This window comes from Lissotriton vulgaris, chromosome 6, assembly GCF_964263255.1.
Source record: "Lissotriton vulgaris chromosome 6, aLisVul1.2, whole genome shotgun sequence".
NCBI classification, from domain to species: domain Eukaryota; kingdom Metazoa; phylum Chordata; class Amphibia; order Caudata; family Salamandridae; genus Lissotriton; species Lissotriton vulgaris.
In genome coordinates this window covers 1,118,505,216-1,118,530,972 of record NC_141694.1, presented here as the reverse complement: position 1 = coordinate 1,118,530,972, position 25,757 = coordinate 1,118,505,216, and the positions used below count along the sequence as shown (strand labels likewise).

The window sequence follows — 25,757 nt, the reverse complement described above, 5'->3', positions numbered from 1 at the left end:
ACTCTAGATATCAGTTCGGGAAGGACATTAAATGACGATTTGACAACTAGCGAAGTTGGAACCGGGGATGGGAAGGAGATTGCCCCAAGTGAGGCTTTTTTTTCGGCCTCGGGCGGTGTAGAGTGGTCCGAGGATGAGGAAGTATGTTCTTCTTACTTAGACTCCGAGAGCGACCCCGAGCCGGACCAACCAGCCACTGCCTTAAAAGCTTCAGGAGCAATGAGTAAGGGACAGGTAGCTGCCCAGCGTGAGTTAACCTGGGATCATCCCTCAGATATGCCCCTTCAGGACAGCCCTGGTGGAGTTTGCTCAAATGTCACTATTAGAGACAATACACCAGGAAATCATCGCTCACAGAGAAGAAACCCTCAAAGATAATCAAAAAGCTCATGTAGCTATGAAAAAGATGCAGGGCGTAGTTAGGAAGCTGTCAAAAGCCTGCGCCAATACCGGCGACAGAGTGGCAAATTTAGAGGACAGGATTGTCTCAACGTAAACTGAAGTGGCTAAGGCCGTCTCTAAAGTCAATTCACAAAGTGCACAAATGGTTGACATTCACTGGAAGCTTGAAGAAATGGAAAACAGGATACGCAGGAACAATTTGAGAGTACTTGGAATTCCAGAGGGGGCCGAAGGATCCGACATTAGGGCGTACATGATAAAGCGATTTGGTCAGGCATTTCCCGAGCTGAGTGGATGGAATTGGTCTACTGAGATACAAAGAGTCCATCATACTTCCTTTAAAATGAGAAGGAACACCACGGAGGGGGATAAGCCCAGGGCAGTCCTGATCTATTTTGGAAACTTTATTTTGAGACAAGCCATATCGGATTTGGCCAGGCCTAACGCAAGACGATCTAGTGAAGGGGTATAATTTTTCGTAAGGCCGGACTTTTGCCACACAACGGTGGAGAGACGGTGGCGGCTAAGAGGAATGATAAAGCCCTTTCAGGACAAAAACTTGCAGGTCTTCTTGACAAACCCGGCATAGCTAAAAGTAATCAACAATGGAAAGACTCTGTTCTTCTCTTCAGAGATCAAGGCGAAAGAATACTTAGACTCTTTAGGAATTTAGACAGGCTTGTCTAAAGGCAGGGGGGTTGATGATAATTGAGCGACGGCTGGGCAGCCCTGGTGCGATGTCTGACCTTCATATTCTCTTTTGTTATTGTAAAACACTTCTTTTGGGGGCTCCTTATTAGAATTAGATAAAAGTTTAAGTATATAACAGTCCTCACTGCGGTCACCGCGCTCCATCACACGCACAGACTAGGTCTGAGCGCCCTACAGAGTAGGGAGGGTGAGGGAGGGTTGAGGGTTTGCTGGGGGGTCGGGTGGAGGGGGGTGGGGATAGAGCAGTTGGGGGGTTGGGAGAGGGTGGTGATTGGGGTGTGGGGTGGGGGAAAAAGGGAGAAAAAGGGAAGTGGTATGGTGCAGGGCAAGGTAGTGCTATGGTGACAGACAAAATGATTAAGGATCAATTTTTGGACATTTTAGCTCAACGGAATGGCAAACATTAGAATTTGTACTATTAATGTGGGGGATCTGACTGACTGGAAGAAAAGGCAACGATTGGCTTATCTGGCAAAGCATGAAAGAATCAATATCCTGTGCATTGAGGAGACTCACCTTCCATGGGCCAAACGCAAGCAACTACTCCTTAAGGGTTTCGACTTAGTGGCGTGTTCGACACAGACTTCAACAATCCGGGAGTTGCAATTTTAATTCGAACATCTTTGGGGAAGGCTAAGAAAATAAAAACAGATAGTAATGGTAGATGGGCAATAGCAGATTTAGATCTGGGCTTTTCACTTTGTGTAATTTATGGCTCAAACCCGGACGACCCAGAGATGTTTGATTTTCTGGAAGTAGAACTAGTTGGATGGCCCACCCCTTTAATAGTCGCAGGAGACTTTAATATTTCGGCCAACTGGGGTAACTCAATACCATATGCTGGGAGGAAACATAAGGTTTTTTGGTCTGCACAGGCTCTTATGTGTTCTCATGGTCTGCAAGACGTCTGGGGGATCAAGCTACCTCTGAATGGCGGATTCACATATTTCTCTAACCCAGCCCAGAGATATACGAAGCTGGATTATTCCCTTATCTCTTCATCCGAAATACTAAAAGTTGGTATCATACAAACTCCTGAGACTAATTTCAGACCATAACCCCTTAATACTAACTTATGATCTGGGTGGTATTGAAAGGAAAAGAAATCTATGGACCTTTGAGAGAAAATTACTTGCCGATAAAAGGTTTACTGATCACCTTAAAAAATGGGCTACTGAGTTTTTTGCAGCAAATAGATACAGCACCTCTCGAACATGGTTTGGGAAACATTCAAGGCAGCTTTAAGGGGCGAAACCATCAGCTGTTCTGCAAGGCTTAGAAGGGGAGATAGTGGAGAGGTTTACGCCTTAATGGTGAAACTTTGGAGAGCGGAAGAACAGCATGTAAGATATATAGCCACTGGAAGGGAGAGCACCGAGAGCCAAAATGTACTCCTTGCAGTGAAAGCAGCACTCCAAAGAGAGGTAACACAAAAGGCTATAGGGGAGATTCAGACCTCAAGGGCTAAAAGATATGAAACCGGGGAGCAAGCAGGGAGAGCTCTCGCCCTCCGGCTAAGACAGGAAAAGACTGAGAATGCTATCGCCCGCATAGAAGAAGATGGTCAAGAGTACACCAAGTGAAAGATATTCTTAGGGTATTTGAGAATTTTTACCAGAGGCTTTATGAATATGAAGCGCCAAATAGGAAACCGGGGGAGGAATGCCGAGATATGGGCCCTCAGTTGGATTAAACAATCAAAGAGGAACTAGATAAAGATATTACATTAAACGAGGTTACAGCAGTAATGCGGGAACTAGCCCCGGGAAAGGCCTCAGGTCCAGAAGGGCTCCCCTTTGAAGTCTACAAAGCTCTTGAACCTGAAATTGCCCAACTCTTGGTAGATCTATTTAACGGTATTTCCTATTCAGGGGTGGTTCCGGATTCCTGGAAAGAAACAAATATTATAATCTTTCATAAGAAGGGGAAACCGATGGAAAACCAGGATCTTACCGCCCTATAACATTGATTAACTGAGATACAAAATTATATTCCAAAATCTGGGCTAAAAGGCTGAGTGGGGTCATTGGCAGTCTCGTTTCCCCGTGGCAGCATGGGTTTGTCCCCGGTCGGGGTACAACAGACCACATAATCAGGGCAATAACCTTGTTTGACGCTCAGGCTGCCGTGGGGGGAAGGATCGCCATGATCCTGCTCGATGCAGAGAAACCCTCCGATCGCGTTGCCTGGAGCTTTCTCTGGGATGTTTTGGCTGGTAGAGGCATTGGTGCTAAAATTATTGGAGCTCCTAAGGCAATGTACGTCGATCCAGTTGCAAGGGTAATGGTGATGGGTGAGAAATCAGGGGTAATTAACATCAAAAGGGGGACGCGTCAGGGCTGCCCCATCTCCCCTATTCTCTTTGCCCTGTACATTGACCCTCTAATGCAGGAGATATTAGCATGTCCCAGGATAACTCCGGAGATACGTAATGGCTATTCTAATAAAATCGTGGCTTACGCCAATGATCTTGCAGTGATTACCACCAACCCTCAAGAGGCTCTCCCTATTTTAGGGCATGGATTAGATGGCTAAAGATTTTGGCATGGAGTCCGGATACCTATTAAATGAAACCAAAACGCAGATCATATGCTCTAAGAATATCATTAAATCTGATTATCGATATATGGACTCTGCTATGTACTTAGGGGTTAAGATCAACGCCTCGGTCTAAAAAATTGTCGAGGAGAACTATCTCCCACTCATAAAAGCTATCGAAACAGAACTTAAGAGAATTGATGTGCTGCAGCTCTCTTTAGTAGGAAGAGTAAACGCCCTAAAAAGGCTAATGTTTCCCAGAGTGCTATATTTGTTCCGCTCTATCCCATTATTTATAGAGGACAAAATAATGAAAAACTTGGAATCCACTTTTATAAGATTTGTTTGGCAATATGGTAGAATTAGGAGTTCTACTAATCTTATGTCACTACCTAGGGAAAGGGGTGGGATGGCTCTCCTGAACTTAAGATTATATCATTGGTCCTGCTTCTTGATGCAAATGTCTATTCTAGTTCAGTCTGACATAGATATAGGGGTCGAAGCTGTAGATGAACAGAGCCCGCCCCCGATTTTCTGGATGCTATTGGGTGGCAAAGCACCTGGTTTGCTGCTTTGCGAGATAGAACACCGATTCTATAAAGAAGCACGATTAAAGACTCTGTTTGGAGCCTGGTTGGCTTGGAAATCTATCCAGAAATATTTTAATGTTCCAAGGCTGAATCCTTACCTGCATTTGTTTAACTCTAGTATTTTTTCCCAACTGAAACTGATAGAAATTTTCAAGCTTGGAAGGGAATGGGGATCAAAACCTTGGGAGATATCTTCGAGGGCGATAAGATATTGGGGTTCGAGATATTGCAGGATAGATTCTGCATTCCCGGGAGCCACTGGCTTTTATATGGCCAAATGGCTTGCATCATAGGGGCTTTAAGACCCGGGCTGCCACCCTCTGTTGATTTCTCCTTGGCTGAGATCTTATTGAGAGGTTGTAAGAATATCAAGATTGTCTATAACTGCTTAGTCGAGAGAATTCAGGATGACATCGAGAAGGTGGAATCTAACTGGGCTTCAAAATTGGGGGACCCAGATGTAGATCTGGACCTCGCTCTTCTATTGAATAAACAGGTATTTAGAGCCTCCAACCTCCAGTGGCAACACTTTAAAACTATATTCAACTTGTTCCATACACCGGCTAAGCTATTTGCTTGGGGATTAAGGGAAAATGACAGCTGCCCCAGATGCAATGAAGGACAAGCAGACATACTACACATGTTTTGTCATTTTAATCGGCTCGATTCTATCAAGAGTGAGATAATGAAATTTGGGAGGGGCTGCTAGGTCATGTTATATATCTAACCCCTACCTTGATGCTGCTTGGTACTGACTCAAAGTTGAATCTGGGGAAGGAAGAAGAGGTGTTAGTTTTTATATCAGTAGCAGTACTCCGGATCCTGATCTCCGCAGGCTGGAACGATGCGGTTGCCCCGTCCTTCCAGATGTAGCTTTCCAGATTTCTGTGGATCCACAATCTCGAGTCCTGTCTTTATGAATTGAAAGGAGTCAGGAAACGTGAGATGGGCGAACGCCTTTGGGCCCCGGTTACAAACTGGAGGGCGGCCAGAGAATGATGTGCTTTGATTCTAATGTTTTATTTTTTTATTTTATTTTTTTGTCATCTAGCTGCTGCCATAAGATGGCATGGGTTTTTCTACTGTAATGCCTTTTATCACTAACTTTTATTACCCCCTTGTAAACCATATTAACTTTTGAGCTATGATCATGTCTGTAATTTGGTATGAATTTTCTACGTCCTTCTGTACCACAATCCCAATAAAAATATATTTAAATAAAAGGCTCACTAATAAGTAATTCAAGGTGGAACTTACCACCTACGTCATTATCTTTGCCATCTGGGTTTACCTCAATGTTATTGTCATGGTAAAGATGTCCCCCCTTTAAAGAAAGCACTGACCAGTGAAGGAAACAGTTGCTCACTGGTGTAGCGAACACAATGGGAGTGAACCATAATGGGAGTGAACCATCTTTATTTGACCATATGATTATGGTCAGGTGTGTTGGTTGGGTGAGACCGGGCCATAAAACTATTTAAGGCAATACCATGATCATAAATTTTGAGAAGTCAAAGATAGAGGCTAAACTGCTTTCATCACCTTAGTATTTGGGCCGCCGACCTTCCACGATCCAACTTTGTCCTTTAGGTTTCTTTGACCCCTGCTACAATCTTACAGATCTAGGCCTCCAACATGCCTTGTCCTTGACAGCATAATGAATCCTGTAATATTCCACTGCAGCTTTGTGATTGGTCAGTGGCCCGGGAGCCTGGGTGCTTCCTGGTTCGTCGACCTAAACGAGAATGGAGGAAAGTGGCCACCGCCAAAGTAAGTGTTTTTTTTTGTTTTCTTTGCCCCGTTTTAATATTTTTTAAGCCCCGCTTCCACCTTCTCGCCTCACCACTACTACCTGGCAGCAGCCACTACTTCAAATATTGAATGCTGCAGCAAGGGTATGGATTCCTAAGTGTTTGTCACAATCTATAGTTGTACCAATTTTTAAGAAAGGGGACAAAACAGAACACTGCTGTTATAGGCCCATCTCCCTGATTGATTCGACTGTCAAGGTACTTGGACGTGTGGTCCTAGCCAGACTTACTTGTTGGGCAGAGGATAACCATATCATTTTGGATGCCCAGTATGGTTTCAGGTCAGGTCGTAGTACCATTGATCGATGTCCCAACTTATATTTGAAGATAACTATACTGTAGCTAAGCAAGGAAGCCTTCATATGACTTTTATGGACCTTATACCCGACTTTGACAGGGTCAACAGGGACAAATTGGGGCCTATGTTGAATTCCAATTGGGTCGATGAGGGCATAGTCTATTTACTTGCTGATCTGCATTTGAGTATGACCACCTGTGTTAGATATGGCACAGATGGGTACTGCACAGGGAGTTTTGAGCTTAAGCAGGGATTAAGGCAGGGATGTATTCTTCCCCCTTTAGTCTTTATGATGTATGTAAACATCTGGAACCCCATCTGCCTAGAGCAGGGACATTCCTCCTGTGGGCATTTGATATATCCTTGTACATCTTCACACAAATGATGCAGTACTGTTAACAAAAAAAAACTGCCTTAGGACTCAAGCAGCTCCTTGACTCTTTTGTGGGTTTTATAGATTCTCTCGACCTTTCTGCTATTTATAGTAAGTCACACATTCTCGTAGCTGACCAAGGTCAGCAAAGATTAGGAGGCACCAAGGTGAAGGACATTTGATTAGCAGGGTAAGGACCTTGTCATGGGTGGGAATCCAGTTTTATGATAAGGGCACATGGTCACCACTATTGTCGGGTACAAAACACACCCTCTTCAGGTTCATTACCTCCGTTTTTTTTATATTTCTGTGAGATAACGGCGTAATCTCCTAAACATTTCCTAAAGATTTTTAAGGCCAAATGTGTCGCTGCTGCGGCATATTGCTGTGATATGCAGGGCTATGTGGGAACACATTTCTGAGACACCTTTTATCACTGTCATAGAATGTTTCTTCATATATTGTCCACGAGGAGCTAGATTAAATCTATTGCACTGTCTTCTGGCATTTCCCAAAGGGTGAGACCAGCAGAAAAGCCAGTACCATGTTGATGTGACATGTTTATGGCCAGGACACGTTGCACCTTTCTTTGTTTTGTGATTTTTATGCTGCTCTTTGTATTACGGTCATTTTACCTCTGTTAAAATATGGTTTCTTACACTGGCCAGCCTTGACCTTTCTTTTTTTATAAATGTTATTTTCTGAGCAAATCAGTTATTTTATTGCCTTCTTTCAGCTGCACTGTGAGCAAAAGGTCTTTAATGGATGTTTAATTGTTTTATGTGTATATGCTTTTATGGTCTATAACTAGACCGAAGTAAAGTTAATTTGATGATGATGAATATTCTAGTACACAATTTTATTGCAACTTTGAAATTTGAGAAGTTTCTTGAATTACATATTGTGAAAAACTCCACACAATTTTTGAATACTGATTGGAGGCACAGATGTCTAACAGTAGACTAATTCAAGAAGAAAATGTCTTGCATTAGATATTTTTCCTCAAGCTAGTACCCATGCTGAAATCTAGCTAGAATTCTGAATGCAACACATGCATGCAATACTTCCAACCTACCAGCTACCCAGGTCAGCAGAGTCCATGCACGACTAGCTTTAGCGCTGGTGGCACCCGCGTGGCAATCTTTTTCTGCGCCACCCCATATGACTGCTTTCTCCATGGATTCCTGCCCTACCTCCCTCCAAAAGTGCCCCTTATCTCTCCATAGCCCCCCTCTTACATGCATTTCATTTGTTTTATAGCACTAGCACATGAAATGCTGCTTAAGACAATGAAGATTCATTTACAAGGTGTTCTTGGTCTTAAGAAGCACAAATTTAGGATTTGAAACGTACCATAGTGGTTGGCTTTACTAATAGGAATGGATTTCCATCCAAAATCAACCTTTTTTAGCAACCTTAGGATAATGAAAGACTGGGGAAATACATAACATTCTAACATATATTATGCAGCTCTTTGATGACAGTTTACAGGTCACTGTGCTACATTAGGATTGTAATTTATGAATTGCAAGTAAAAAAGGATCGCTCTGACAAAAACAGTAACCCACTAAGCTATCTACATAAACACAGTTTTGTGCTCTGCATGTTACACGTTCTTTGCAGCAGGCATATTAACCCTCTCCACTACTTTATGATGAGTCAACATTGCCACTAGAGAAAACATCTGTCTTCAGCCGGAACATTAATCACCAGCATTAGGTTGACGTTTTTATTGTTGCCTGAAACCTGCTGGACACACAAGGATTTCTGCAGCAGATCCTTTTAAACAGATAAGCTATTTCCTAATATAGCACCCGCACCCCCAAACTCAGAGCCCCCCAAACTCAGCGCCGGTTGCAGGTACACAAGTCTCACCGCCCAAGGCCAGCCTTGAGGCCTCCGCTACCTTTGTGGAAGACCACTGGCCATAGTATTGTGGAGCAGTTTGGCATAGGGGCATGTGTTGTTTTAGCTTTGCTCAGCAAACCATTATGCATTTCAGAAGCAAACCCCTGAAGCAGGGGCTTGGTTCAGAAAAAAGAAAAAAACAAACGGCACTGTAGCTTTCTGAGTTTTCCTTCAGTGCAGGAGGGACATTGTTTTCAGTTTGGAATTGCCAGTATCTTTCTGCTTGTAGCAGATTTATCTGGATTCATGAGGTCCCACTGGAGCCTAAAATGTCCCAGGTAAATGCCATAATTTGAAACGAGTCCAGTATGAATGCTTTTCAGTTTCACACATTGGGCCTGATTACTAGTCAGGCCGAGAGGTCCTCCTGTCAGGGATACTGTTTTGCCCACTCACAGCTGGCCAGGTGTTTGTGCACACATGATTACTGGTTATGGGAGCACTAGGTCTAATTTTAGTAAAATCAACTACAAATCCATGTCTGGGGTTTCACCTGGGCCTTATCCAAAACCCAACGACATCACATGGGAGGCTAAAGCCTGCTGTGCCCCCAAGGCCTCAACACCCCTTTCCCTGACAAACAGCACTTCTTTGGCTCCCACTTCCTACCTGCTCAATGTAGGCCCCATTTTGTGACGTGGAAAAGCACATGGCAGAATTAATTGCTAACTACCCCAAGCTTTGGGCAGAAGTACAGCCTGGTGCTGACCAACGGCACTAAGCTCATCCTCGCCCCTTACTGACTTTCACAACACCACCAGGACCAACCTCATCGTCTGCATGTCCAATGTGGCCAGCTGGATAAATATGGACTGACTCATACTCAACACAGACAAAATAGAGATTCTGATCTTTGAAAATGAGAACTTCCCCTGAGACACCTCCTGGTGGCCATCCGACCTGGGTCCCAAGCCAAACCCCATAGACCATGCAAAAATTCTTGGCATCATTCTTGCTGACAAACTCTCAATTGACAACCAGGTCAACGTCGTGATCACCAATGGTCACCAATGATGACTCCTCCGCTAAGGTGGAGAAAGTGTCACACCGCTGCTATTTCAGCAGTGCAAAAAAGAAAAAGAAAAAGAAAAAGATAACATGACGTTATTATCATTTTCTTTTTCTATGCGGGAGTCGGGCATGACGCCAGAGCAGGGCCGGCCAAACCGTCATGCATAGCCCCATGGAGAACATGCCCAGCCTTCTCAGGCACTGCCTGAGTATTCCACACTCTCCCAGCCAATCACAACACTGCCGGAGCAGTGTCCTGATTGGCTGGCAGAGTGTGGCAGCCTAGATTCTTCTGGTGCTTCCAGCAGACAGAGGAGAGGTGTGTGGCGGCGGGAGAGGCATGCAGAGGTGCAGCGGAGAAGGTAAGTTAATTTTTGTAATTTTTTAAAATCCTGTCTCACCACCACGATTGCGAGCGAGCCGCCACTGGTGATCGCATCCTGTCTCCTCAGCCTTAGAATGCTCGACTACGGCAATGCACTCCGTCGACATCTCAAACCAACTCAAATAAAGACTCTAGACCATTCTAAAGACTGCCATCAGACTCATACTAGACATCACCAGAGGAGGCCACATCACTCCCCTCCTCACTGAACGTCACTGGCTACTCATCCAGAAACGTTGTAAATTCAAGCTGGTCATCCACGCCTACAAGCCCCACTAAAACACATGACCGACTCCAACTCTACCATCCCTTAAGACAACTATGCTCCAGCTCTCTCTTCCTCGCACAAATATCAAGCATCCCCAGAAGCAAGATCGGAGGGCGCTCCTTCTTCTTCATCACTGCCAAAAACTGGAATGAACTTCCTCAATAAATCAGAACTACTACACCACTCCTTTACATTCGCAACAAGCTGAAGACATGGCTGTTCAACTAGGAACATAGCAGGTGGTAGGGTGCAGTGTGAATTAAACCAACATTGTATTTCATAAACAAGGCCTTTTATCTCTAATGGGAGTCATTCTGTGTTTCGAATCCTTTGTCATCAAACCGTATATCCCCGACACAAGGATATGGTTTCTCCCCATTGGTTTCAGCTTATTTTCTCAGCAGATCACCTCTTTGCCACTCAGGCACAATAAAACCCAATTTCAAATGCTCTGCCCTAAAGGCTTTGACCTATCTGATAACTCCTACAATAACCTACTGGTTGATGCTAATAAATGTTGACAGAAGGTCTCTGAGAAGCAGCAAAGCCATTCCACCCTACCCTTTTCAACAAATTAAGCTTGTCAATACAAAGAGAAGAGTGCCAGAGCCTATACTACATGCTATGTACTGCTTGGATTATAAATGACCTAAGAAAAAGTTTCATAATATAATACAGAAGTTGTACCAAAAAACATATTTCGGCCACATGTGTAACGTTGGGAGATGTGAAATGGGTGGGTAATTTCTGTATTGTTTGAGTTTTAGGTGTGATTACGCTAAATTATACTCCCTGTCTTCCCTACTAAATTCAAATCAGATGGTATTTTTATAGCCGCTAAAAGTGTTTGAGGGGAGCAAAACACGTAAGGGTATACTTTCAATTGAGTCATGCTTTTAAAGGACCACAGACTCCGAATTTCAGTTTTGTGCATTTATTATAAGGCCAAAAATAATTAAATATAAACACACCTCAATATCAGTGTATACAGATATATAAAAATCAGTACAGAGCCAAATCTACGAATATAATTCAATCGGCACAAAAGGCATAATATGATGAACTCCCAAATTGATATGCAACAAAGAATAGAAGCTGAGTCCAATTCTCTTTTCATTAGAGAAGAAAACGAAAGTATCTTTCCCTACACTGCTCTACATGGAAATCCTACCTATTTCCCCGATTCTATCCCAAAGGTGTCAGCACATGTTGACTTCCTAAGAAGTACTCACGCCAAATGGGTCTGATAGCTTAAAGCTATGGAGCTCGTTCTAGGATGCTCCTTCTCCTCCGAAAATAAGCAGAAATCTCTCGAATCTGTCCCTGTGCATCTTACAAAAAGGCAATGTTTAACCCACAATACGTCATAAGATAAACTTTTCCATTTGCAAACATTTTCAGTAAGTTTCCACAGAAGCTCTAATTACATTTGTTCAATGTTCAGTGGCCTTGGTTCTCAGATAGGCCAGACACGGAAGGCGTCCTCCCTTTTTCACGTTCCAGCCTTCTTCAAAGACATTCCGGGCATCTCCTTAAATCTAAGAACAACGAGGTCGAATTTCTCCACCTGCAGTAGGATGAGAACATACTGTCTTCGAACACAAAAAGGATTCATTTAATTATAATTCTTGAGCAACCAAGGAGAAACGAAACTCAAAACAACCAACAGTTTGGGCCTATAATTCAGGCAACGTAAACTAGACACAAATTACATTGCACGAATAATATTTCATCCTGCAAATTATACACACAGGAATTATAGGTTTCTTTAATACATACAAAGTCCTACTTAAATGTGCACACTACATTTCGATGCTAATATAACTTTGAATAAATGCATCTTGATAATCATGAAACTCTGCAAACGATAAAAACACATGTGAGTGCGTTTAAACCATGAGTATTGTGCACCCATACAATTTAGAGTGCTGTAATCTCTCTATCAGGTGAATTCAAACAGGAGGGTGGGCATTTACGCAGACTTGGAGCCAAAAAAATCTGTTAACCCCTTCCATGCTGATGACGGCCCCCACCCATCATGCATTACAGTGCTCGTGTGCTGATGACGGCTGGGGGCCGTCATAAACCCATTGACTCTTTAAAAGTCCAGCACAGCAGCAAAATCGGCCCAGCATGGAAGGGGTTAAACCATGCATACTCAGTTAAGAGATGAATGACACTTCACAGTATGTGTGGGCTTATAATGCTTTAGCTTAATTTATAAGATTTTGAGTGATAAATTCGTGGAGGCCGACAAGCAAAAGTTTTCCTATGAAAGATTGTGTCTTAGTGTTGCCTTAAACGTTAGTTACACCCGAATAGCCAAATTATTTCTGTGAGCAGTTTCCAGGAGGAAGGCACACTTACGCCTGTCTCACTCCTAGAAATTCAGGAATACATTGCATGTGAGCCTGGAGTAAGACACCCCTACTCATAGAAAAAGGTTTGGGAATCAGGTCCTCGCTTTATTCTTTACTGTGGATTTCTTTGCCATCCTTAAGTGTGTATGTGTGCCTGTCCAGAGTTTCCCCCTGCTTCATGTCATTTTCCAGAATGAACCATGACCCTCTCACATTCTGGAGCCGGTTGAAGGGAGACTGTAAGGAGTTGCTGATTTCCTGTCTCGTAGGCTTTGAGAACATCTTGCTGAACATAAGATAACGTTTGACCAGCACCTAGAGATCGACATAGGCTCAATTTCTTTTACATTCCACATCCATAATGCACACATTTGTCTTTTGACAAGTAGATGAATGGTAAGATCTGACACAGCTCCGCACCACTCTGGCTTGCCAATAGGGTAGGCCCCTCACGTAGGCTTTAACATACTTCTATTATGGGCGGCCACTGATTGGTCCACAGAAATAAAGCCCTCTCCAAAGCCAGTGTAAATCTTACTGAATACGGTAGGTGATACCTATTGTAAAATCTGGCACGCTCAAAACAAAGACAAAAAATGTTCCTGAGCAGATCTGTATGAATTGATGTAGCCTGAATCATCAGCTTTGCTTACATCTATAGGCCTGGGTTAAATGTTTGTTACATTAGTATATTCCTTCATAATTTCTCCTTATTATTGTTACAAAACAATGTTACTATGCCACTTCATGTAATTATGTGCCGCACTCATCAAAAATGTAGCACAATTATATATGAGAGCAAATATCTTGGCCCGAACGCGAGTGACTGCTGTTTGTAGTTGGTGTGATTTTTACACTAATTTATTTGCGCAAAATGTTTCCTCGCTTCCAAAATACATGCAAGGGCTCATTTCACGCTAAATTATAGTGCCAAATGCTGATTTTGAGTTTCACCTCATTTTATGTAATTTTTCAATAATTTCACTTAATTGCCAAAAAGCAAATTATGCCAATTTCTGCCACTGGAACTTTTCACATCAGTGCCATTTTTTGGGTAATCGTGGAAAACAAAAATCTGCCAAATTCTGCCGTTCGCCTTACCATTTGAAGTACTATCCATGATATTGGTAGACTTCATTATTTCAGATATAAATTAGACACGCCCTGGTGCCAGCAGGGAAAGTGAGCCTTATGTATAATATGGGCTCTGAAGAAAGATTTGTCAAATGTCGTAATTGAATCATACCTATTAACTGCAAGGCTGATTCTCCTTACTTGCATCATTATTTTTAGTTAATATACAAGGCAATTAAAGTTAACAGTGCATATGCGCAACTTTGTGATGTAGGAAGAATAGTTGATCTACATGAAATGTCCTTTTCGACATAGGTAACAGATCTCCTCTCTAAGACTAAGAAGGCTGGTGGTCTGAAGGTGAGGGAAGACCAGCAGCAAGGCTTTTATGTGGATGGCTTGAAGCTGGTGCCTTGTGAAAGCTATTCGCAGATTGAGAGGCTTATGGAGCAAGGAGCTAAAATAAGAACCACCGCTTCAACCAGCATGAACGCGTCGAGCAGCCGATCCCACATGGTCATCACCATCCAGTTCAAGCAGGTAAATTAAATGCAACACAAGCAGGTATCCATAGGAGGGGCAACATTTGTGCCTATTAGTTATGTGAGTGTCAATGCCTGTTTACCTATGGTAGTGATTTCTTTTTCTTTTGCAATGATGTGGTGTATTGAACTACTGAATATCGACCCCCAGCATATTATCATATACCAGTATGGATGACAGAAGAGAATATCAAGTGACAAAGTATTGAAAGGTAAGTGCAGATAGGGAAGTATAGAATACTATTTCTAACTCCACATCTATGAAGATACATGTACAGCTTAGTTACATATATGTGTAGTTAGGTATAGAAATTCTAGACTACCTGTCAGTATTGTTTTTCCCATATTCTGTCTTCAATATTCTGCTCCCTTAATATCCGGGGTTCGATATTCAGGGTGCACAGCATTTCTGTGACGCATGGACTGAGTGGACATGGAGCAGGAAGTTGGGTGTGGATGCTGGGAGAATTGTATGACGCGTGGGACTTGGATGTGTGCTAGGTGAGGTCTGGGAGTTGATTGCAGATGGAGTGAGAATAGAGCCCCGTCAGGACCTATCAGACTGTGGATGTAAATGAAGGGCCTAGCATGAAATAAAGAACTTATCACCAACCTGAATGGCTCTGGAATCTTGTGTGACGACATTGCCATCTATCTACAACATATTTATCTTTCAAGGAGTATTTTGACTGTCGGTGTTGTATTTTTCCTCAGTCAAGTTCATCTAAGTCTCTTGCAGTAGCATAGGCCTTGTCGTTATCCTCACCTTTACTGCTTTCCCCAGTAGAGGAATTGCTAATGTGCTGGCGATCCAGGAATACGGTTTATTTGTGCATCCTTTTGATGAGAAGTTTGTCTGTACCTTGCAACATTTCCCCACAGTTGTCCATGACTCCCTCGATTTCTCTCATCAAGCTCTTCTACGCCGATGCACCCCAAAGCATATTGTTGCACAAGGTTAATTAGGGCATATTATCAAGAACGGCGTTAAAATTATCGCAGCTTTAGCGATAGCAAACTGCAGCTAAAGCGGCGATAATGAGCTTGATTATAGGCCCTTGTGAATTCCCATAAAAAACCCAGGTTCACACCAGAACCTGGGCTTCTATGGGAATTCACAAGGGCCTATTATCAGGCTCATTATCGCTGCCATAATTTTAACGCTGTTCTTGATAATATGTCCCATTGTGATTTCAGCCTCCAGTCCAAATATTAAAGCTCAGTATAAGTTTTTCCAGAATACTAAGGGTCAGAGTGAAACATTTGCAGGCTCCTGAGCAGTTTAGACATATAATGCGGAGCACCGCTTGATGGGAAAATCGAACTACAACAAAAGCAGACAGCCAGACAGGAGAATACATACCTGTGTCAGGTACAGGTAGGCTCCAAACATTCTGTTGGAATCTGCTGTGCAACCTATGACAATACAATCAAATAATTCGTAGGGTGTTATTTAAATATTGATGTGTAATCGCAGGTTTGTCTCTACATTCTTCAACAATTTGGATTTCTTATGCTCAAGGAGGGTCGCAGGTGGCAATTAGCAATGGCTAATGGGTTATTCTCAATTCCTTACCTGAAGAACCTGCATTTTCACCCTGATTCCTCACAGTTCCTTAAAGAGGAGTTTTCTCTTGTTCAATTGGTCACCTCAAGCCGCATTTGCAGGGCGTGTCATTTAATGTATACAAAACATATTATTAGTTAAGCTTATTCATACAGGAGTACCGAAGCATTCTGTTTCAAATTCTGTTTATTTATTTTGTTCAGAATGACACAAGATACCTAAGCATTCTGATGATGTTGTCATTAAAGCATGAATCACTCAATTTAAAAAATATATATATTTGTATCTTTTCAAAACCTTATACAGCTCTTTCTGGAAGAAGATATCACCAAGCAATCCATCATAAATTTAGTGGACTTGGCAGGAAGTGAAAGACAGAAATCTTCTGGATCAGAAGGAGACCGTCTGAGAGAAGGGACTTGTGTCAATCTCAGTTTAACCACTTTAGGAAACGTGATAAGGTACAGAATGACTGAATACAAGTTATCCATATTTACATGTAATGGTCTTAGAGTTACTATCTTCACATCAGAAAGTTTATCACTGGCATAATACAGATAAATAGGGGATCCAGTGATGTATCCTCAAGAATTTAAAGTAATACTGATCCTAACCAATTGTTTTTTATGTTGGTTCCACCACTGAACCCATCCTGTGTATTTTCCTCTAATATATATTTCCTCTAACCCCAGAACTGTAATAGTATTCAAAATCATTTTTTCGCAATGATCCATCATCACTCGATCAGTAAGGTAAGACAGAGGCGAGGGGTAAATGCCACCTCAATGCACTTCTTCTGGGCAGCATCGGGGTTAACATTGTTCCCCATATAAGGTATTGATATTGGGTTTATATATAAACAAGAAGCCTGTGATCCCTATATAAAAGTGTGACTCTAACTTTCCTTTTCACAGGCGAATTGCTGCATCCCTAGTCACATGTAGTGTATTGGATAAAGTACCTCTGCCGGACATTATAAGGATCGTGCAAGTCACCGAGGGCTTCCATGACCATGTATAGGGGAGCAAAGTTGAAGGCTGAGTTCCTTTATATGATTATGAAACTCTGAGATAACTTGCGATATACTTATAATGAATGGCAGAGGTACTTTATTCCTTGTTAAATGGTCCCACAATCACCTTTCCCAAAAAGCACACATATCCGTGGAGAGCTGGCTTGAAAAAATGAAGAGTAAAAAAAAGAATCTCTGTTTCAAAATTAAACTCAATAAAAACGCTGTTAGATATTTAAATTAAAAATGCTGTTAGATATTTGTTGGAAAAAAGATATTAGAATCGGTTTAATATCACACTATTTGTTAATCGCGTGGAGGATAAGGCGAAAGGCGAGTCTGCAATCAATCCCCCTGATAAATCTGAGGCAGCGAGCCCCCCCTGATTTGTACAATACTCCTATTACAAAAGGAGGCTAAAGTGTACTAATCTTATTATTATGATTTACATTATCTAACAGTTTTGGAATTACTTTAATATCTGTTTTATTACTTTATGTATCTGACCAAAGTCACTTTGGCTTTTATGAATTTTATCCAATGATTATTCTAACTGTGCTTTATGGGTAGATTGGAGGAAAAATGATCAGGAATCAAAGCACTGTCCATTTTAAGTTATTACATGTCGGTCTAAGGCTGTAAAATAATCTGCTACCAGCTTAGGCTTTCCAGAAAGCACAACGGACCCTTTTCTAGTCCATTTAACAGTACTTTCGCTGAGGTGTTTGTGTCTCAGCAAGAATATGCCTAGGTAGCAAAGGATGCATTATCTTGTAAATCAATTGTATTCAACTGATTTGCTCTGATTTGTTACTTAAACAGCCTAGGCTGCATTTTATTATGTTTTTAATACTTGTAGTCTGCACTTTTATGGTGCAACGAAGTTACTTGTGCATGCTGTTTAATGCAGGTTTGGTATTTTTTTAAAGGCAAAATTGCTCTGAATGTGCAGAAACATGCAGAAAGATTCAAATGTTTGTATAAATATCTCTAGCAACAATAGTCTCATTTGTAAAGACACACGTTCTACCACTCTCCTGGAGACAATCTGTCATTCATTGAATAAATCAGGGAAGTCATCACAACCAACGATGACCCTCAGTGACCCAGATCTTCTTCTGGGACTTTAACCTCCACAGGATTAACCTGAATGATCATGCAGTGAATAGCCCTAAATCTTTTCTATCAGACCATGACTTGACCCAAATCTGTGACAGCCCTACTCACAATAAGGGTGACACATTGGACCTTATCATTTCGAAAATGGACAACATCACATTGGAGTCAATTAGCCCCTGTGACTGGACAGGCAATTACCTTATCACCTTCCTCATCAATGTTGTGGTAACCCCGAAGAGATCTCAATCGAAGAAAAAAAAACAATGGAAAAGGAGTATTCGAAATATAAACCCTAACGGCTTATCTACCCGCTGTAACAACGCCTGACTCCTCAGATGGACATGGTTGATGTCCATGACCTCACAGAATTCTACAATACCTCCATTTTGGTCGCCCTTGACTCTTATTGCCCCGCTTCAACAAAAAAACATAATCACTAAAGTCTCTAAACCTTGGTTTAATGACAACTTCAATTCTAAAAGACACAATCTGAGATTAGCAGAAAGAGCCTGGAGATCCTCACCCTCCATGGAACACCTAAAACGCTTAAGATCAGAGAGGAACAAATACAACGTAAGAATCAGAAATGCAAAGTCAACTTCTTCAGAACCCAGCTAGACCAAGCCAGAAATCGACCCAAAAAACTTTTCGAAATCGTCAAGCAACAATGGCTCAACATACCAAACACGCTTGGCATTGGTACCTCACTATCCCAAACAGTGAGCAGTTGGTTCCTTAATCAGAAAAACTAAAACCGCTGAACATGACCTACAATCAGCGAGGGAACTACTTCTGGTTGCCTCACACATCTTTCCACACACCTCCTAGACTTCTGATTGGATTGGTCCCCCTGGGTAGGTCACCAAAAACAACTCTTGACACACTTTCGCACCACTCAATGAAAGTGATATTTACAACATTCTTTCAGCTTTCAACCCATCTAATCACTTCATCAACCCTTTACCTCCTCCGATCTTCAAAGGAGATCAAAGTCGTTATTCTCCTCTTATGGTCTAAGGTTGTAAATGCCTTGCTACGTCAAGGCACTATCCCAGACTGCCTAAAAGTAGGACAGGTAACCCCCATTTAAAAAAACCTAGTGCAGATTGTTCAGATCTTAACAACTTCTGCCCTATCTCCAACATCCACACTCTGGAGAAGCTTCCGTAAAAATGCATCCAGATCCAACTCTGCAACCACACAGATAACTTTAAACACCAATCCTGCTGCTGTCAATGTGTCAGCACTGAATCACCACTCACACACATTGTGGATGACATATTAAAATGCTGGACTTAAATAAATCATGTCGTCTGATACTACTTGACTTATCCTCTGCTTTCAACACTGTTAAACTCAACTGTCTACTGAACCTACTTGAACAGAGGATGGGCTTATCAGAGTCTGTACTGCAACAGTTTACTTCTTTCCTTCACAACAGAAGCCAAGGCGATTGAATACCTTTCTCAGCCCTCTGCGGTCACCCTTGGGTTTCCACAGGGATCAGCTCTCTCACCCATTTACTTAAATTTATTCTTGGAACCTCTAGCAGACTCCTTGAAATCTGCTAACATTCATTATCACATGTATGCAAATAGCACACAATTATATCTATCCGAAAATCTCCTACCGAGAAGACATCATAGACCTCAACTCAACTTTACAAAACATTCATCATTGGCTCACTGGCAACCATCTCAAGCTCACACTGCCAAAACAGAATTCCTCTTCATTACTCCTCCAAACCCCATTACCAAGATGAACCTTTGGAAGAAGCATCTAACACCCCTGAACTATTCTCCTCACATTATACACTGTGCTAGATCATTGGGAATTACACTAGACAAGTAACAGAATGTGCAGGATCACATCAACACTGTCACCAAAGGATGAACATTTTAAGGACTCTTAAACCCTTCCTCCCACATGATGACCTTAAGCTTGTGGTCCAAGCTCTTGTGTTGCCCAGGCCGGACTATGGAAGTGCCACAATATGCGGCCTACCTAGATACAAGCTGACCCCTCTAAGAGCCTTCCTTAGCGCTGCTGCCGGACTTGTCTCTAGGGAACAAACGGAAATAGTCACATCTCCCCGGCTCTACAATCCAGGAACTGGCTCCCTTGTGAGGCAAGAATACAACTTAAGATTGCGTGCATGACTTATGAAGCCCTACATTTCAATACCCCTAGGTATTTTTCAAGAAAGCTAAAACTCTCAGAGGGATGCAGATCCCCACGAAGTACTAGCTCTCTGCTACTAAAACCACAGATTTTCCATGAAAAGAAAATGTGCTACAGAGCCTTTTTGGATGTCCCCCCGAATATTTGGAACTCCGTGTCTCAAATAGCATAGCTAGAGCTTTTGACACCCAGGGCAAGCCTTAAGTTTGCTGCCCAGTGCCGGTAAGAGTGGGGGGAGGGTGCTGGTGAAAGACGATGCCCAGCAGGAGGCATGCGAGCGACAGATGACAATGAGCGGGAGGTGTTTAGCGACGCCAATGAGAGAGAGTAAAGAAAAAAGTAAACTTACTATGCGCTTGCGGCTTACCACTGCCCCCAAAAAAGTGACGCTTGGGGTGGACCTCCCACACCTCCCCCAGCTGCGTCCCTGTCAAGTCAAGTCAGTCAAGTCAAAACATTTATATAGCGCACTACATACCCAGAGGGTTTCAAGGCGCTTAGGAAGGGGAGGTGGATTATTTGTCAAATATCCACGTTTTAAGCTGCTTTCTGAACGCTAGGTGGTTCTGGGTGAGGCGAAGGTAAGCGGGGAGTGAGTTCCATGTTTTGGCAGCCAGGTATGAGAAGGATCTGCCTCCCATGGTGGTCTTGTTGATGCGAGGTACAGTGGCGAAGGCTTGGCTGGAAGAACGGAGTTGGCGGGAGGGGGTGTAGAAGGACAGTCGAGAGTTGAGGCATTCTGGTCCGATGTCGTAGAGTGATTTGTGTGCGTGGGTAAGCAGTCGGAAGGTGATCCTCTTATTGACGGGTAGCCAGTGAAGGTCTTTAAGGTGACCGGAGATGTGTTCGTTGCGTGGGATGTCTAATATGAGTCTGGCTGAGGCGTTTTGGATTCGTTGTAGTTTCTTCTGGAGTTTAGCGGTGGTACCTGCGTAGAGGGTGTTACCGTAGTCCAGTCGGCTCGTGACTAGAGCGTGGGTGACTGTTTTCCTTGTTTCGGGGGGGATCCAGCGAAATGTTTTTCTGAGCATGCGAAGAATGTTGAAGTCGGAGTATTTAAAGCTGTAAAAAGTGAATCTACAAGGTAGAAACTCCAGAATGCAAAGGGATGAAGATTAAAAAGCCAGGACTGTGGGCTGCTGACACGTTGCATGGGACACTTGGAGCCATAAAGTTTGCTAGGTGTGCATCAGACTTGTGGCAGTCAATAAAGAGGTCTTAGACCAGGATCCACTTTCTTGCACAGAGTACTGTGTTTGTGTAATTTGTTCCCAGGGTGTCGGCTGCCCTCTGATTTAGAACTCCTGCCAAAGTATGATCATACTGTAACAATTACTGACACAGGAAGTGACAGGAAGTGAAGGCGCTCAAGTCTGGGAGTTTTGAGCTGCAGTGCTTAAACACAGAAAGGAAACAAAGCTATGATTATGTCAACTACATTAACCCAAAAGGTACCAAAAAAACCATAGCATTCTTGATGGCTGATTATTAGCGCAACTATTAACAATATTTTATATCATGATTAGCGCTGCATCTTTTTACCGCCGTTTGGCTCCGTGATGTCTCAAGTCTTCAGCCAGTGCTGCCTTCTTTCTCGACAGTACATGGCAAGCTGTGACTTTCAGGCTCACCCTGACAATGTCAGAATCAAAACTGTTAAACACAGAAAGCAATGTGGGGTAAGCAAAAAGCGAAGGAGTGGCTTAACTTTTGCACAAACGATATGGACCACTTGGTAGCTATGCATTGTGGTCTTCTTTGGGTGGCTCCACTAAAGTTACATAGACTTGGGGAGGACAAGCACGTAGAAATAGCTTATCCAATGCTCTACTTCCCAGAATGTTGTGGACACTGCAGAATAAAACCTCTCCAGTCTAACAAAGGTCATTTCATGTCGATGAAATCATAGGGTCAGCCTCGGGGCAGGGGCGGCCTTAGGCATGTGCAACCCAGGGGCCACCACGCCAATATATATCCTTAATATAATAATCCTATGAGGATGGATGCATATGTGCATGGCGGCCCCTGGCAGGGATGTGGTGGCCTCCGGCTCTGTTCCACTTCCAAACACCCTGACCCCCGCCCCCCTCTTCACTGGCCTCCGCGCTCCGCCCTGCCCGGACCCCCTCTTCCGGGGCCCCCTACCTACGCTCCCCGCCCAGGGCCGCCATGAGCCTAGAGCCGCCCCTGCTCGGGGAACCAATAAAAATTGCTGTTGGTCTTCATGTCCTTGGCGCCAAAAAACCTGCACAATCACAGAGTTTTGAAGTGTAATAGTGATATAAAAATAAGCTATCTTTACTATAAAAAGTTCAGGTCGGTTTTATCAAACAGCCTAATGTACCATAGCTCACGAAGTCAAGACATCTGCTGCCAAAGGCCAATCGTAACTTGCGGATCATGGTTTGAATCTCTGCAGGATCTGTTTTTCATTCTTCAAACGTTTTTAATAGGAGTGCTACTGGGTTGGTATAATATTAACCCCTGCAACCTTCTGTTCTATTACGATGTGAGAACATGGCTTGTAGCAATTTATAAGCAGGGACAGGACTGTTTTTTGTTTTGCAGTTTCATACAACAGGAACTTGACTCAAAGTAATTGGAGACCTACACATGAGCACCAGTTACACTACGCAAGATCACATTCATAAAAAAAAAATGCATTGGCATAGCCAATAGGTCTCGCCTTCAAGACCTTATAAATGTTTAGTTTTGCAGCACAATATCCTTGGTGCAACATCAACTGTTGCATGGCTAAACACTTATAAGGTCCCAAAGGCGAGACCTATTGGCTATGCCAATGCTTGTTTTTTTAGAAAGTCCTGGAAGAGCAGTTCCTCAAATCTGCTTTTTTACTAATATCTTTTTAATTACCTAATATTTATGAAATTGTAATACCGTTAGAACATCGTTAAACTGTTTGGTTATACCCAGGTTTACTTCCAAATCAATTATTCAGCACTGTATTTTATCTTGCACAAGATGTGTTGTGGAATAATTGTATCGTTCTGTGTAATCTTTTATGGTTATTATTAACCGAAATAAAGAATAAATGATAACCAACATGTATTTTGGTCCATGCTCTTCAGCCTGCGAGTTTTCTCAAGGACAATTTGTTCTTTGCTGGTTGTAATTTGAAAAGGGTTGCAGGTAAGGTCACTTTCAATCTGTAGAGTAGTAGGATGGAGAACCTTAAGCGCTGCCTGAAAACCACGTGGTTCTTGGAGTATGTATAAGAGGGGAACCCAGGCATCCACCCACAAACCACCCGCTTTTCAGACGCCAGTTGTGAGACTCCATGTAACTGACCTGATGGACGTAAAGTGACATTATCGCCAACCGTATTTTGGATATTAAGTTTGTAATCACTGGGGGGGGGTGTCACAAAATGGTTCAGTCCCATGTATTATGGCCAATAAAATATATTTCTAATTCTTCTCCACTGCCTGGCTGGCTTATTATATGAGAGTGATAGATGAGTGAGGTAAGTTGCTCAGGTGGATTTGAGCCACTCTTATCAATATAATAATCCTATGAGGATGGATGCATATGTGCGTGGCGGCCCCTGGCAGGGATTTGGTGGCCTCCTGCTCTGTTCCACTTCCAAACACCCTGACCCCCGCCCCCCTCTTCACTGGCCTCCGCGCTCCGCCCTGCCCGGACCCCCTCTTCCGGGGCCCCCTACCTACGCTCCCCGCCCAGGGCCGCCATGAGCCTAGAGCCGCCCCTGCTCGGGGAACCAATAAAAATTGCTGGTGGTCTTCATGTCCTTGGCTCCAAAAAACATGCACAATCACAGAGTTTTGAAGTGTAATAGTGATATAAAAATAAGCTATCTTTACTATAAAAAGTTCAGGTCGGTTTTATCAAACAGCCTAATGTACCATAGCTCACGAAGTCAAGACATCTGCTGCCAAAGGCCAATCGTAACTTGCGGATCATGGTTTGAATCTCTGCAGGATCTGTTTTTCATTCTTCAAACGTTTTTAACAGGAGTGCTACTGGGTTGGTATAATATTAACCCCTGCAACCTTCTGTTCTATTACGATGTGAGAACATGGCTTGTAGCAATTTATAAGCAGGGACAGGACTGTTTTTTGTTTTGCAGTTTCATACAACAGGAACTTGACTCAAAGTAATTGGAGACCTACACATGAGCACCAGTTACACTACGCAAGATCACATTCATAAAAAAAAAATGCATTGGCATAGCCAATAGGTCTCGCCTTCAAGACCTTATAAATGTTTAGTTTTGCAGCACAATATCCTTGGTGCAACATCAACTGTTGCATGGCTAAACACCTATAAGGTCCCAAAGGCGAGACCTATTGGCTATGCCAATGCTTGTTTTTTTAGAAAGTCCTGGAAGAGCAGTTCCTCAAATCTGCTTTTTTACTAATATCTTTTTAATTACCTAATATTTATGAAATTGTAATACCGTCAGAACATAGCTAAACTGTTTGGTTATACCCAGGTTTACTTCCAAATCAATTATTCTATTCAGCTCTGTATTTTATCTTGCACAAGATGAGTTGTGGAATAATTGTATCGTTCTGTGTAATCTTTTATGGTTATTATTAACCGAAATAAAGAATAAATGATAACCAACATGTATTTTGGTCCATGCTCTTCAGCCTGCGAGTTTTCTCAAGGACAATTTGTTCTTTGCTGGTTGTAATTTGAAAAGGGTTGCAGGTAAGGTCACTTTCAATCTGTAGAGTAGTAGGATGGAGAACCTTAAGCGCTGCCTGAAAACCACGTGGTTCTCGGAGTATGTATAAGAGGGGAACCCAGGCATCCACCCACAAACCACCCGCTTTTCAGACGCCAGTTGTGAGACTCCGTGTAACTGACCTGATGGACGTAAAGTGACCTTATCGCCAACCATATTTTGGATATTCAGTTTGTAATCACTGGGGGGTGTCACAAAATGGTTCAGTCCCATGGTGGCTTCTGTCGCTCAATGGGGACGTACATGATCACTTTCTCCCCCCTACCACTGTGGAAAGTCTCATGTGTGGCACATATTAGCTCTTCCAGGCAATGTGATGCTCTTTGAGTTAAAAAGTGTTGTTGATGTTATTGCTTGGATTAATAGGTCTTCAGGTGAATCTTTCATTCGAAGAAAAATGCTCCCTAAACCCTCTGTTACTCCTGTTCTTTTTTCTGCAGTGCTCTGGCCGAGGCAGCAATGGGAAAGAAAGTACTCCATATTCCATACAGGGACTCTGTCCTAACAAAGCTCTTACAGTCCGCTCTGGGTGGAAACAGCAGGACTATTATGGTAAATTACTTTTTTTGATTTTAAGTCTGGTACCGCGTGCTTTACCTTTGGATAAACCTATTGCAGCATATGTACATTTTTCAGTCCTTAAAAGATACACATTACACCGAATTATCAGAACGCTGGATATGGTGCACCTAAAAGTTACTTACGTTTTTGTTTTTTTACAATATACTTATACTGGCAGCATCGCATAAATCATGAAAGGTCTATGTACACTGCAAACATAAACTGAGCGTTTCCCCTGTAGTTGACATTATTACTCAATATCCAACGTTTCAATCGCCTGTTCTGTATATGTGTTACTTAAACGTGACTCACAG

The 25,757-nt window shown here is 42.6% G+C and overlaps 1 protein-coding gene across 1 annotated transcript in view; it reads left to right on the top strand.

The window, feature by feature from the left end:
- LOC147708518 (kinesin-like protein KIF28) overlaps nucleotides 1-25,757 on the top strand; it is a 685,351-nt gene that overhangs the window by 148,061 nt on the left and 511,533 nt on the right. Inside the window, exons 4-6 of the mRNA XM_086927203.1 lie at nucleotides 14,045-14,269; nucleotides 16,145-16,299; nucleotides 25,323-25,434. Coding sequence (XP_086783329.1) covers nucleotides 14,045-14,269; nucleotides 16,145-16,299; nucleotides 25,323-25,434 — 492 coding nt within the window. The remainder of the gene's footprint in view (nucleotides 1-14,044; nucleotides 14,270-16,144; nucleotides 16,300-25,322; nucleotides 25,435-25,757) is intronic.